This window comes from Orycteropus afer, unplaced genomic scaffold (assembly GCF_000298275.1).
Source record: "Orycteropus afer afer isolate SDZICR_OR568_19922 unplaced genomic scaffold, OryAfe1.0 scaffold00339, whole genome shotgun sequence".
NCBI classification, from domain to species: Eukaryota; Metazoa; Chordata; class Mammalia; order Tubulidentata; family Orycteropodidae; genus Orycteropus; species Orycteropus afer.
In genome coordinates, this window is record NW_006921926.1 from 3,307,184 (window position 1) to 3,322,346 (window position 15,163).

Here is a 15,163-nt window from a genome sequence, read left to right on the forward strand (position 1 = left end):
ATGTCACACAGAGACATGAAGGGAGCACATGCTCTTGGAAAAATGGCACCAGTAGATTGGTCAACACAGGGTTGCCACAAACCTTCAATCTGTAAAAAAAATAAGAAATAAATTTTAGAAAAGCAATATCTGTGAAGCACAATAAAGTAAAGAGTAATAAAATGAGGTATGCCTGTATTTCTATGTACCTTTTCTACTTGAAACCGTTGAATTTGTAGACTGGTTCTGCAGACAGTAACCTAATTCAATTGAGTGTTTCCTTTCTTTATTAATATCATAATACATTTATCTTAGAAGGCAATCTGTTCCTTTAGGTCTAATATTAAGAAAATATGCATTAGTTGATGACTTGGTAATTCCAGTAGATATATTATTTTTATTTCTTACAAATTATCATGTTAATCTCTTAACCAATGTCATGGCATTTGTGCAGTGTTACTCTTTGTAGCCTGTAATCTTTGGAGTAAATTACTTTTATAGCAGTTGATTTAGAGAACGTCTCCATTTCTTAACTTTCTTATTGAAGTTAATAGAGATAGTGGCATTTCTGTAATGTCTTGTCCTATCTATTAGGATTGAGCTCATTCTTCAGAATATGATAGCAAAATTTCCTTAGTGAATTCTGTTTACAGTGTGGTGAGCTTCCATAACTAAAGCAAGGGGAAGAGCATACCACCAATAGTCAGGAAGGCTATTGGTACTTTGTACAGTGGGGTTCAGGGCTGACAGGGAAGCCAAAAGAAAGATACGAAGCCCTTTGCTGTTTTCTTCTAGTTTTTGTTCTTTTTCATTTCTTTAAAAACAAATCAAAGAAACAGACACACACACAAAGATTGCTTGCCTCTGACACTGCAAAGAAAAAAATCTTTAGTCAGCAAAGTTCAAGTGACTTTTCTCCAAACACTTCAATTACTTGTAGGAAGAGAGAAATAATTTTAGCCATTTCTGGACATTATGATACTTCTTACTACACCATACATCTGGTATAATGCCATCATATCCTGATTTTAGCCCTCCTTAGCTGCTTAACAAAATACAATTGAAGGACATTTTTCTATTAGTCCTTCAGAAACTTCCTCCTGTTTTCCAGATAACTCCTTTCAGCATAGCAGTGTTTTAACCATCACGATCCTAAAGTTTTCAGAAGGGATTGTGGTATTTTGTTATCCAGAGAGACCACTTTTTTTATCATTAGACACATTCAAATTCTAGATGAAAGTTTTAATAATGGGTTAGTGAATATTAGGGAAGCAGAATTTTTTTTTTTAAATGCTGGAATATCCTTTCAGATCAATATTTAAATCACTCGTTAAATATGGTGTATATACAGCAATATGGAGGAATACAACTTAAACAATTGCTATGTCAAGGTGGTGTTTTTGTTGTTATTTGCCATCGAGTCGGCCTCGACTCATAGTGACCCCTCCTTGGGTTTCCGAGGCAGTATCACTACGGAAGTAGATTGCCCAACTTTCCTTCCGAGGAGTGGCTGGTGGGTTTGAACTGCCAGCCTTCTGGTTAGCAGTCAAGTGCCTTAGGCACTATGCTACCAGAGCTGTCAAGGTAGATATGAAAATTTCCAGTTTATGAAGAGCTAAAGATATTTAAATCAGCTGAAAGAATTTTCCACCACAACAATTTTGGAATTTTTGGAGTCAAAGTCAAAACTTATTATATTTCTTTTTGGTCTAGCTTTTATAAAGGTAGGGAAAATATCTTATATGTTCTCATTTCTTTTTATGCTTTATTAACTATGTTATTTTTTTCTAGGTTCTAGAAGTTGGAGAGTTATTTGGAAAAATTAACTTTAGAGAAAATTGTCTAATAATTTAGGAAAAATGTTTCTGTATTCTCTAAATTAATTAGTCTGTTCAGCCAGTGTTTTCTTATTATTTTTGTATCTACTAGTTAGAAGAGCTAAATTTCTGGATAATAAGTATATAAACATAAGTCAAAATATAAAGCACTCTGTTTTAATTGAATTTTGAAAACTTTATATTAATAATTTTATTTAAACAGCATTTCAAGGATGGATATAATAATTTTACTTTTAAAAAACACATATTTTTAATCTTTCAACAATATTTCTGAATAGTATTAGTACAATATTATTCACTTTCAGACAAAATCTAATTAACAAAATCATCTTTTGCAACTGACTGTAGTAAAGTAAGATCTGTCTTTATTGTCAATACTATGAAGCTTTTAATTAACAGAGAACTACCATGGGTTACTTCTTCAGAATACCACTAAATGTTAGAGACATCGTCTACTGTACAGGAGTTTCACTACTGGATGAGGACGTCTGGGAATTCATATGGATGAAATTTCACTCCACTACAGCAGTTTCTGAGAAGAAAATATTATTGGAAGCTTTAACTTGTAGTGATGACAGGAATTTATTAAATAGGTGGGTCAAGTAATTTTCTAATTAATTTGTAAATGTATAATGAAAGCATTCTTGTATTAATCAAATTGCTCTGGAGTTGTTCTTATTTCCTTAAATATATGCTCAAACCAAACTCATTGCCATCATGTCGATTCCAACTTGTAGTGACCCCATTTGTGTTTCCAAGGCTGTAAATCTTTATGAAAGTAGATTGCCTCATCTTCCTCTTATGGAGCAGCTGGTGGATTGGAACCTCTGACCTTCTGGTCAGCATCCAAATGCCTAACCCACAGCACCACCAGAGTTGCTCTGAATATATGGTTGTTGTTGTTGTTGTTGTTGTTGTTGTTGTTATGTGCCGTCGAGTCGTCCCCGACTCATAGCGACCCCTCCTTGGGTTTTCGAGGCAGTATCACTACGGAAGTAGGATTGCCCAACCTTCCTTCCGAGGAGTGGCTGGTGGGTTTGAACCGCCAGCCGTCTGGTTAGCAGGCAAGTGACTTAGCCACTATGCTACCAGAGCTCTAAAATCTGTCTTCCCAAAGGTTAGAAAAACTGTTAAGGCTAGAGCTAGTTGACTTGAGAAATATGCCTTTGTTAATAACTATTATATATATGGATATATATATATCAAAATGCTTCATTATAAAAGGAAGAGTTATTAAAATTTTTTAAGTGAATATTACATCATTAAATGAGAATTGTGAGTTTTCCACCCTCTATATAGTTTCAGAGTTTAGTCAATATATTTATTTTGAAATACAATGTGTGACCATTTCCCTTTTATAAGCAAAAACTTGTTGCACTAATAAATTTATATTAGTAAAGTTGACAGTGAACTCTTCTTTTGAAGACTATAACAAACTAATTTATCCAACTCATAGAGTCCCCTCCTTGGGTTTCCAAGGTGGTGTCACTACAGAAGTAGATTGCCCAATCTTCCTTCAGAGGAGTGGCTGGTGGGTTCAAACTGCCAGCCTTCTGGTTAGCAGTCAAGTGCATTAGGCACTATGCCACCAGAGCGCCCATACATTTATTAGGAAGATTATAAACACATTTAAGTCACTGAACTAAAAATGTCTCCAAAATTTTATTCTTAAAGGCTCCTGAATCTGTCCTTGAATTCTGAGGTAGTGCTGGATCAAGATGCAATTGATGTCATAATCCATGTTGCTCGAAATCCACATGGCCGAGACCTTGCCTGGAAATTTTTCAGAGATAAATGGAAGATATTAAATACCAGGTAGAAATAAGAATTCAATTATTCATACCTGAGTGAGTAAGCTAAGAGAGATATATGAGTATTAAAGTCCCAAACTTTTGTGTTATAACTATGATGCAAGAAATAGGATTATATTTTAAATTGTCAACCAAGATGGTAACCAAATAGTGTTGCTACTTATGTAAAACTTAGAATTCTTTTATCAATTCTATAACACTGTTCATTTACTAAAGATAGATAATTTAAAAAAAAAGATGGATAACCTCAATTAATTTTATATGTAAATATGGTGAGTGCCAAAGATTTAATGGAGCAACTTTTTCCTGAAAATCTATCAAATTGTCCAAGATTTGAAGAAATCACATCATAAAACTCTTGTGTCCTCAACATGTTATAGGAAAAAATAATTTATAAGCCAAATATGACATAGTAACAAGAAAACGAAATAGTTTTATAGAATTGTTTAAAATTTTTTAAAAATATAAATACATAATGGTGAAATAAAACTATGATACAGAGAAGGAACATTAATCAGTTTAAATAATTGTAAGATTCTGGGTGTAGTAAATTCATTCCCAGGACATCTTGTTTCATGGTAAGATTTCCTCAGCCTCACTTTAACAAATATGTCATTATATATTTAAAAATACTATAATAAATGTTAACTTATTACTCTTATAATCTCTGTGGTATTTTAAAATTAAATTTATTATAAAGCATGTAAATGCTGCATGTTCTTCTCAAACATAAATGCCCCCAGAGAGTAAACAAGCCTTACTGATCTTCCTCTTAAAACATGGTATATAGATTTTATTATTTTTAAGCACACCTTTATCAGTTACTGCTATAAGGAGTTTCTTTAAATGGATGTGTCATTTTAAAACACACTTTTATGTACAGATAATTTCATTGTCAGTGAAAGCACTGATATCCCTATAAGGCACAATGGCTCCTTTTTTATTTCCAGTTCAGAACCTGGAATGATTAGAAGCTTAGAGTTTACTTTGCCGTCATGCAAATAATAGACTGGATTGTCAGACACTTAATGTGAAAATAATTTATGCAAGCGTTTTACTTTAAGTATATGAATATGCAATACACAAGAGTTTCTTTAGAGAGTGGCTTGAAGTGCAGCATAATGCATGTTGTTGTTGTTAGGTGCCATCGAATTGGCTCCAACTCATAGCAACCCTGTGTACAACAGGATGAAACAATGCTCGGTCTTGTGCCATCCTCACAATATTTGAGATATGCTAGAGCCCATCATCACAGCCACTGTGTCAATCCATCTCACTGAGTCTTCCCCTTTTTTGCTGACAATCTACTTTACCAATAGTAATATCCTTCTCCAGGGACCAGTCACTTGTGACAACATGACCAAAGTACATGAGAGAAGTCTGGCCATTCTCACTTCTAAGAAGCATTCTGGCTGTATTTCCTTCAAGACAGATTTGTTTGTTCTTCTGATGGTACATGGTACTTTCAGTATTCTTCACAATTCAAATGCGTCAGTTCTTCAGTCTTCCTTATTCACTGTCCAGCTTTCCCATGCATATGAAGCTATGGAATATACCATGGCTTGGGTCAGGCACACTTTAGTCTTCAAAGTGACATCTTTGTTCTTTAACACTTTAAAGAGGTCTTTTGTAGCAGATTTGCTCAGTACAGTATGACGTCTGATTTCTGGACCATAGCTTCCGTAGGCATGGAGCTCTGGTGGTGTAGTGGTTAGGCATTTAGTTGCTAACCAAAAGGTCAATGGTTCAGATTCATCAGCTGCTCCACATAAGAAAAGATGAGACAGTCTGTTTCCACAAAGATTTACAGCTTTGGAAACCCAATGAGGGTCACTGTGAGTTGGAATCAATTCGATGGCAGTGAGTTTGGTTTCGGTTTTGGCTTTCATGGGTGTTGATTCTGGATCTGAGTAAAATGAAAACCTGACAACTTCAGTTTTTTCTCCCTTTATCATGATGTTGCTTTTCTCACTGTGAGGACTTTTGTTTTCTTTATGATAACATGTACTGCACACTGAAGGATGTAGTCTTTGATCTTCATCATTAAGTGCATCAAGTTATGTTCACTTTGAGCAAGCAAAGTTCTGCCATCTGCATGTCACAAGTTGTTAATAAACCTTCCTTTAAACCTGGTGCCACATTCTTCCTCATAGAGTCCAGCTTCTTGGATTATTTGCTTAGCATACAGATTGAATTAATATGACAAAAGGATACAACCCTGACACATACCTTTCTTGATTTTAAACCATGCAGTATCTGCTTGTCCTGTTTGAACGACTGCCTCCTAGTCTGTGTTCAGGTTCCTCATGACACAATTAAGTGCTGTGGAATTCCCATTCTTTGAAGTGTTATCCATGATTTGTTATGATCCATACAGTCCAATGTCTTTGCATAGTCAATAAAATATATATAGGCATGTTTCTGGTATTCTTTGTTTTCAGTCAAGCTCTATCTGACATCAGCAATGACATCCCTCATTCCATGCCCTCTTCTGAATCTGGAATGAATTTCTAGAAGTTCCCTGTCACTGTACTGCTATAACCATTTTTTTAATTATTTTCAGCAAAATTTTACTTGCATGTGATGTTAATGGTATTGTTTGATAATTTCTTCATTCTGTTAGATCAACTTTCTTTAAAATGGACACAAGTAAGAATCTCTTCTAGTCAGTTGGCCAAATAGTTGTCTTTCAAATTTCTTGGCATAAATGAGTGGGTGCCTCCAACACTGCATCCGTTTATCCAAACATTTCAATGGTATTCCATCAATTTCTGGAGACTTTTGTTTCACCAATTCCTTCAGTGGGGCTTGGACTTCTTCCTTCAGTACCTTTGGTTCTTGATCATATGCTACCTCCTGAAATAGTTGAAAACATTGACCAATTCTTTTTGGTACATTGACTCAGTGTATTCCTTCATCTTCTTTTGATGCTTCCTGCATTGTTCAATATTTTGCCCATTTTTTTTTTGTTGTTGTTATGTGCCATCGAATTGGACCTGACTCATAGCGACTCCTCCTTGGGTTTCCCAGGCAGTATCACTACAGAAGTAGATTGCCCAACTTTCCTTCTAAGGAGTGGCTGGTGGGTTTGAACTGCTAGCCTTCTGCTTAGCAATCAAGTGCCTTTACGCTACCAGAGCTCCCTGTAGAATCCTTCAATATTGCAACTTGAAGCTTGAATTTTTTTTTTTTTCAGTTCTTTCATTTTGAGAAATGCCAAACATGTTCTCTTTTGGTTTTCTTATTCCAGGTCTTTGCACGTTTCGTTATAATTCTTTACTTTGTCTTCTTCAGCTACCCTTTGAAATCTTCTGTTCACCTCTTTTATTTCATAATTTCTTCCTTTAGCTTTAATTACTCTTCATTCAAGAGCAAGTTACAGGGTCTCTTCTGACATCAATTTTCCTCATTTCTTCCTTTCCAATCTTCTTAATGGCTGTCTGGTTTCTTCCTGTACATTTTTAATGTCATCCCACAACTTGTCTGGTGAATGTTTCAGTCATTGGTGTTCTATGTGTCAAATCTATTCTTCGGATAGTTTCTAAATCTACGTGGGATATATGCAAGGTTGTATTTTGGCTTTCAAGGACTTATTTTAATTTTCTTCAACTTCAACTTGCACTTGCATATAAGCAATTCATGGTCTGTTCCATAGTCAGCTCCTGGCCTTGTTTTGACTGATGACATCAAGCTTCTCTATTATGTGTTTCCACATATATAGTTGATTTTATTTCTGCATATTCCATCTGGTGAGGTCCACGGGTATATAGTCACCATTTATGTTGTTAATAAAAGGTATTTTCAATGAATAAATTATTGATCTTGCAAAATTCTGTTATGCAGTGTCCAGCATCATTTCTGTCACCAAGGCCATATTTTCCAACTACCAGTGCTTTTTCTTTGTTTCCAACTTTGACATTCCAATCATTAGTAATTAACAATGCACCTAGATTGCAGGTTTGGTCAATTTCATACTGCAAAAGTTGGTAAAAATCTTCAATTTCTTCATCTTTGGCTTTAATATTGGTACATAAATTTGAATAATAGTATTAACTGGTCTTCCTTATAGACATATGGATATTATCATGTCATATTATATATATACATGGTTTACTTTAGTTTAATTTCTACCAAAAAAGTTGGTTCCTGGTGTGCCTGTTTTGTCTCACTGAAACAATGATCCCTAACCCAAAGACTGAGGTTTCAGTGTATCTACAAATAGGATTTTCTTCTTCATCTGCTCCCGTTGTTGTGAGGTGCCATTGAATCAGCTCTGACTCATACCAACCCTATGTACAACAGAAGAAACACAGCCGGGTCCTGCACCATACTCACTATCCTTGCTATATCTGAGCTTATCATTGCAGACACTGTGTCAGTTCATTTTTTTGAGGGTTGTCCCCTTTTCCATTGACCCTCCACTTTAGTAAGTATGCTACATTTCTCCAGGGAATGGTCCCTTCTGACAATATCACCAAAGCAGGTAAGACTATGTCTGGCCATTTTCATTTCCAAGGAGCATTCTAGCTGCACTTCTTCCAGGTTTGTTAGTCCTTTGGGCAGTCCATGGTACTTTCAGTATTCTTCACCAACACCACAGCTCAAAAGCATCAACTTTTCTTTGGCCTTCTTTATTCATTGTCCATCTTTCACATGCATATGAGGCTATTGAAAATACCATGGCTTGAGTTAGGCACTCCTTAGTCTTCAAAGAGACATCTTTGCTCCTCATCACATTAAAGAGGTCTTTCACAGCAAATTTGCCCAGAACAATATGATGTCTAATTCTTTGACTGCTGTTTCCATTGGTGTTATTGTGGATCCAAAGAATATGAAATCTTTGACAGCTTCAATCTTTTCCCTTTTTATGGTGATGCTGCTTATTGGTCCTGTTGTGAGGATTTTCATTTTCTTTATGTTGACTTGTAATCGGTACTGCATACTGTAGTCTTTAATCTTCATCAGTAAGTGTTTTAAGTCTTTCATTTTCAGCAAGCAAGATTGTGTCATCTACATATCACAGGTTGTTAATGAGTCTTCCTCCAATCCTGATGCCATGTTCTTCTTCATATTATCTAGCTTTTCTGATTATTTGGTCAGCATACAGATTGAGTAAGTATGGTGAAAGAATACGATCCTGATACACACCCTTCCTGATTTTAAACCATGAGTATATCCAAGTTCTGTTTGAAAGACAGCCTCCTGGTCTATGTACAGTTTACTCATGAGCACAATTAAGGGTTCTGAAATTCCCATTCTTCCCAGTGCTATCCACAATTTGTTATGATCCACACAGTTAAATGCTTTTGCATAGTCAATAAAACACAAGTAAACATCTTTCTGGTATTCTGTGCTCTCATCCAAGATCCATCTTAAAACAGCAGTGCTATCCCTTGTTCTATGTCCTCTCCTGAATCCAGTTTGCATTTCTGGAAGTTCCCTATCAATAGGGAATGCTGCAACCACTTATGAATTACTTTCAGCAAAATTTCACTTGTGTTTGTTATTAGTGGAATTGTTCAATAATTTCCACATTCTATTGGATCACCTTTCTTTGGAAGGAGTAAAATTATGGATCTCTTCCAGTCAGTTGTCCAGGTAGCTGTCTTCCAAATTTCTTAGCATAGACATGTAAGTGCTTCTAGCATGGCATCCATTTGTTGAAGCATCTCATTTGTTTGTATCATCTGTTGAAACAGTCAATTCTTAGAACTTTGTTTTTTGCAATATTTTCAGTGCAGCTTTGACTTTGTCCTTCAATACCATTGGTTCTTAATCATATCCCCCATCCTGAAATAGATGAACATCGACCACTTCTTTCTTATACAGTGATTCTGTGTATTCCTTCCATCTTCTTTTGATGTTTCCTACATCATTCGTATTTTTCCCATAGAAATTTTCAGTACTGCAACTCAAGGCTTGATTTTTTTCTTCAGTTCTTTCAGCTTGAGAAATGCTGAGTATGTTCTTCCCTTTTGGTTTTCTAACTCCAGGTCTTTACACATTTCATAATAATAATTGAATTTATCTTCTCAAGCTGCTCTTTGAAATTTCTTGTTCAGCTCTTTTATCTTGTTATTTTTTCCTTTTACTTTAGCTACTCTCCATTCAAGAGCAAGTTTCAGAGTCTCTCCTGAACTCCATTTTGGTCTTTTCTTTCTTTCCTGTCTTATTAATGACCATTTGCTTTCTTCATGGATGATGCTTTTGATGTCATCCCACAATTCCTGTGGTTTTCAGTCATTGGTATTCAATCAGTCAAATCTATTCTTCATATGATCTCTAAATTTAGGTAGGATATAATCAAGGTCATATTTTGCCTCTCATGGACTTGTTTTAATTTTCTTCAACTTCAAATTAAGATTGCATGTGAGCAGTTGATGATCTGTTCCACAATCAGTTCCTGACCTTGTTTTGGCTGAAGATATTGAGCTTCTCCATCACCTCTTTCCACAGATGTTGTCTATCTGATTCCTATGTATTTCATCTGGTGAGGTCCAAGTGTATAGCCATCATTTATGTTGTTGAAAAAAAGGTAATTGCAATGAATAAGTCATTGGTCTTGCAAAATTCTATCATGCAATCTCCAATGTCATTTCTGTCACCAAGGCCATATTTTCCAACTACTGGTGATTGTTTTTTTTTTTGTTTTGTTTTCATCTTTTGCATTCCAATCACTAGTAATAATCAATACATCTTGATTGCATGTTTGGTCAATTTCAGACTGCAGAAGTTGATACAAATCTTCAATTTCCTCATCTTTGGCTTTAGTGATTGGTACATAAATTTGAATAATAGTAGTATTAACTGGTCTTCCCTGTAGGTGTATGGCTACTTTTGGGTAGACCTTGAAACATTCTTTGTGACAATGCATCTGCTCCATTTTCTCGGCTAATGCATGAATTTTGGGATTCTTGGGGCCCTGTCTTTTTCCTCTCAGAATGCATTCCCTGATTTTAGTTGCTAATTACTATTTTGGTTTCAATCATTCCAAGCTTCTATCTCTAACTCATACATTGAACCTGAGCTTCACTGTATGATATCCAGTTGCCCACTGTGAAACTTTCTGGGGGTGTGCCTAGAAAGCTAAACCATCATTTTCCTTTTGTCTTCCTTTTCTCAGTGAATCATATGGCCATTCAGTAATTGCCCAAGCCAGATACCTGAAGATCTCCATAGGGTTTCCTTTGTCCTTGCCATAAATAAATAACCCTTAAGTTCTTAACAACTATTGCTTGTTTCTTGGATTCTTCTTTTCTTTTCCTGCTACCATTGCCATAATGCAGGTTCTTATCTCTTTCCAGTATTCCTCTAGTAGCACTCTGTTTCACTGCCTCTGTAATCAAAGTACACACTGCACACCACCCTCTAACCTCTGCCACAAACAGTTTTCTAAAAAGCAAGTATAACATTTTCTTGCTGTAAAACATTAATGGTTCTGTGCCATACCTAAAATCTAAGCTCCTTAATAAGTCTATGTATGATACTTCTTAGCCTCTTGTTCTGCTCTTCCCAGCCTCACAATTTATACTCTCTTAATCCTAAACTGCTACTTGTTGTTGTTGTTGTTGTTACGTGCCATCGAGTCGGCCCTGACTCATAGCGACCCCTTCCTGGGTTTCCGAGGCAGTATCACTACGGAAGTAGATTGCCCCATCTTCCTTCCGAGGAGTGGTTGGTGGGTTTGAACTGCCAACCTTCTGGTTAGCAGTCAAGTGCCTTAGCCACTATGCTACCAGAGCTCCTAAACTGCTACTAGTCTGCACATACTGCTATATCACACCTCCTTGCTTTTGTTTATGTTGGCCCTCTGACTATAGTTACTGTCTTCCCTGATACTCAGATTCATGCTGTACTCAATCCAGGTTCTGTCATCCCCTTAAAGCTTTTCCCAAGGCCCTAGGTAAAGGGACTTTTCTGAATACTGCATATAACTTTATCATCATACTTTTTCTCAATTTCCAGTTGCCATCATGTTAAGTTGATTCCAACTCCTATAACCTCATCTTTGTCAGAGTAGAACTATGCTCCATAGGGTTTTCAGTTATTTATTTATTTATTTTTAACTAGATGACTAGGCCTTTCTTTAGAGGCACCTCTGTGTTGATTTGAACCACCAACCTTTTAGTTAGCAGTTAACCATTTGCACCACCCAGAACATAGCCACATTAAATGGAGATTATCTGTTTACCTGTCTAGCTCCTCAGCTACATAGGATAGTACTGAAAGAGAGGATTGTACTTTATTCATCATCACATGACAGTATAAATAAAGTATAAGCAAAAACAATTTCCTCTCTTTTAGAAAAATAATTGTTTTTATTCCTGGATACTAGGCCACTTCTGTAACCACAGACTGATTGTTAATCATTGTTTCTGTTATTTGTGAATGCCTATTTGTTTGGTTTTACTTTACTCTCTTGTAAAGAATAGTTCAGTGTTATAATTATGGCAAATCAGGGTGGCCACCCAAATCAGCCTCTTCATTTAACAAATGAGAAACTGAGGCTCCAGAAGCTAAATAAGGTGACATAGTTAAAGGCAACATTAGGAAACCTCTTGTAACAGTTACTGAGCTATTGCTCCAAAAAACCAATAGCCTTATTTTTGGTTTACTTACTTTAATTCTGAGAGTATTATACTCACTGATAGATATCCTTAGCACAGTAGAGACAAATCAGAAAAATGAGAATTTTTTTCTAACTTATTGACACAAATTGTTCCTTGCCATGGATCATGAGTCACATAATTATTCTTGCTACATAAGTGTTATGCATTACAAATGAATAACTAGATATTTTATATTAATACCCACATGAGAAAATGCTAATATTTTGGCAGGATTGTTGAGAAATTTGGTTCAGTTTCTAATCATGAAAAAAGGCAAAAGCTAAAGTCATTTATGATTGACCAAATCAAAGTTACACACTTATGACTGTGTAACATACTGATAATGTCCAAGCTGGTCTTAGAGTCCTTTTCCTTTGTCTGAAGTCCATATTTGTTACAGTGAATGAACCTGGTGGCTTTAAATTTGAAAATTTTAAAATATGTTTTTCTCATGGCGTGGATTAAGAGTATAATAAACCAAAACCCACTGCCATTGAGTTGATTCCAACTCATAGAAACCCTTTGAGGACAGAGTAAAACTGCCCCATAAGGTTTCCAAAGCTATAAAGATTATGGAACTAGACTGTTACATTGTTCTTCCTTGGAGAGGCTGGTGGGTTTGAACTGTCGATCTTTCAGTTAGCAGCAGAACATTTAACTACTGTACCACCAGGGCTCCTTGAAAGTATAGTGGGAACTCATAATATGATATTTAAAAGATTTTATTTGTTTTTAATTTACTACAGCTTGTTATTATTGATTGCTAATCAAGTTGATTCCAACTCACAGGGACCTTGTGTGTGCAGAGTAGAATTGCTCCCTAGAGTTTTCCAGGCTGTGACTTTTCAGAGGCAGATTGCCAGGCCGAATTTCTGAAGCATCTCTGAGTGTATTTGAACATCCAAATTTTTGTTTAGTAGTCCAGCATGTAAACATTTGCAACACCTATACATCTGTCTGAAATACCTTGAGCCCAATCCCATGGAATCTGATGGTATCCCATAGCCACAACTCTCTGAAGTTCTGTAGAGTAATGGCCTTGAATACTCACAGTTCTTAATGGAAATCAAGACAACATTGGTCAAACGGAAGCTTTGAGAAGAACTCTAAAATACCTTTATAGTAGTATTCCTTAAATTACTGCCTGTATTGACATTAAGACTTTTTTTTTTCCCCCATCTTTTGAGGTATGGAGAAGCATTATTTATGAATTCCAAACTTATCAGTGGAGTTACAGAATTTCTTAATACTGAAGGAGAACTCAAAGAGGTAAATATTTTAAGATGAGATCTAATGCCTTTCTTTGATAAATACAGGAAATTATACATTTACTTTAGCCATTTATTTCCAAAAGATTTACGCTTTTTCCTTTCCTATAAACTGCCAAACATACACACTCATCCATTTTATTTTTCTTTATTTTTTATTGTGCTTTGGGTGCAAATTTACAGAGCAGAATTTATTTTACATTCAATGGTTCATGTACATTTGGTTTCACTCCCCCATTACCATCCCAACCCTAACCCACTCTCCTCCTCTCCCTTCCCAGTGACCCCCCATCCCTGTGCCCTTCTTAGTTATGCACTCCTGTCTATCCAGCTTTCCCTACATGTGGTTGCTGCCCATCTGCTGCCCCATGGCCAACTGCTCCAAAGGATATGTCTCCATAGAATAGGTGGGTGCATTGCCCTGAGTTGGGTGTTCTGCATGCAAATCTTTCTACTGTTGGGCTGAAAGCCAGTCCTTGGGAGTGAGTCTTAGCCCAGGGCCATAACCTTGAGGGTCCCACCATATTCCGTCCAACCAGTAATTCCAGTTGTTATTGTGTTTCTGAATTTTGTTCCACATTTTTCCTCCCACTCTATCCAGGATTTCCAGTTTTGATCCCTTCCTAAGTGGTTGGCATCAGTAGCTGGGCACCATCTAGTTCTTCTGGTCTTGAGGTCCATCATAGCCTAGGGCTCATTGTTTCCACGTGCCCTTGGTTTTCTTCAATCTTCTTCTCTTCAGAGGAGAGGAGACCATGAGCTACATCTTAGATGGCTGCTCAAAGCTTTTAAGATCCCAGTTGCTACTCAACAAAGTAGGTTGTAGAACAAGATTGTTAGGTATTATGTTGTTCCAGTTGAGCCTGGTGTCCCCCAATACTGTGGTCTTGAGACAGCAGGCCCAGTGGTTCTCTCTTCCAAGTTGTTAGGCTGTCTCTGAGAGACACTCATCCATTTTAAAAACTTTACTCAGATCATTTACTGCCCACAAAAGCTATTTGATTCTAATGATTTTCAAACACAGGAACCCCAAAACCTCTCCAAACACCTTTGTTCCAATCATCTTCTCTTTGGTTGATTCTGTGAACCCTGTTTAGGATACACTAAGGAACAAAATAATCCTGTCAATAACTCTGCATTTGGATACAAAGGACCAAAGTTAATGCTGAACAACAGAATTTGGAATTAGTCCCCCTGATTTACAGTCATACTTGTCCAGATAACTGGTCATGATAATAATGTCTCATGCTCTCTGGAGTGCTAACTTGATGAATTCAAATGTATTGAGAGGGGCATAGTCAGCAATGCTTATTGTTTGCTTAAAATTCTGTTTGCTTAAAATTGTACAAACACAAATGAATTTCACTAGTTAAAATACATTTAATTTTTTAAAGACTAATGTCCAGTAAGTGGATTATCTAACATTTCCTATATTCTTCCCTGTCTGTTTTCTCTCCACATTTAAAGTAATCTGTTTTTTGACCAGTAACTCACCTCTCTAACAAGAAGGGTGTGATGATGGGAAGGGGTAAGAGCAAAATATAGGTAATAGGTAATTTGAATTGATTAAAATTAAAGGGAGTGCACACATCTGTTGCTCTCTCCTCTGCTGCTCTCCTCTATTATAAAGTATAGCTCAGAGCGGGCCTTGTGATTCT

The 15,163-nt window shown here is 36.3% G+C and overlaps 1 protein-coding gene across 1 annotated transcript in view; it reads left to right on the top strand.

Moving 5' to 3' along the window:
* TRHDE (thyrotropin releasing hormone degrading enzyme) overlaps positions 1–15,163 on the top strand; it is a 647,634-nt gene that overhangs the window by 628,091 nt on the left and 4,380 nt on the right. Inside the window, exons 16-18 of the mRNA XM_007952466.2 lie at positions 2,243–2,410; positions 3,492–3,632; positions 13,425–13,506. Coding sequence (XP_007950657.1) covers positions 2,243–2,410; positions 3,492–3,632; positions 13,425–13,506 — 391 coding nt within the window. The remainder of the gene's footprint in view (positions 1–2,242; positions 2,411–3,491; positions 3,633–13,424; positions 13,507–15,163) is intronic.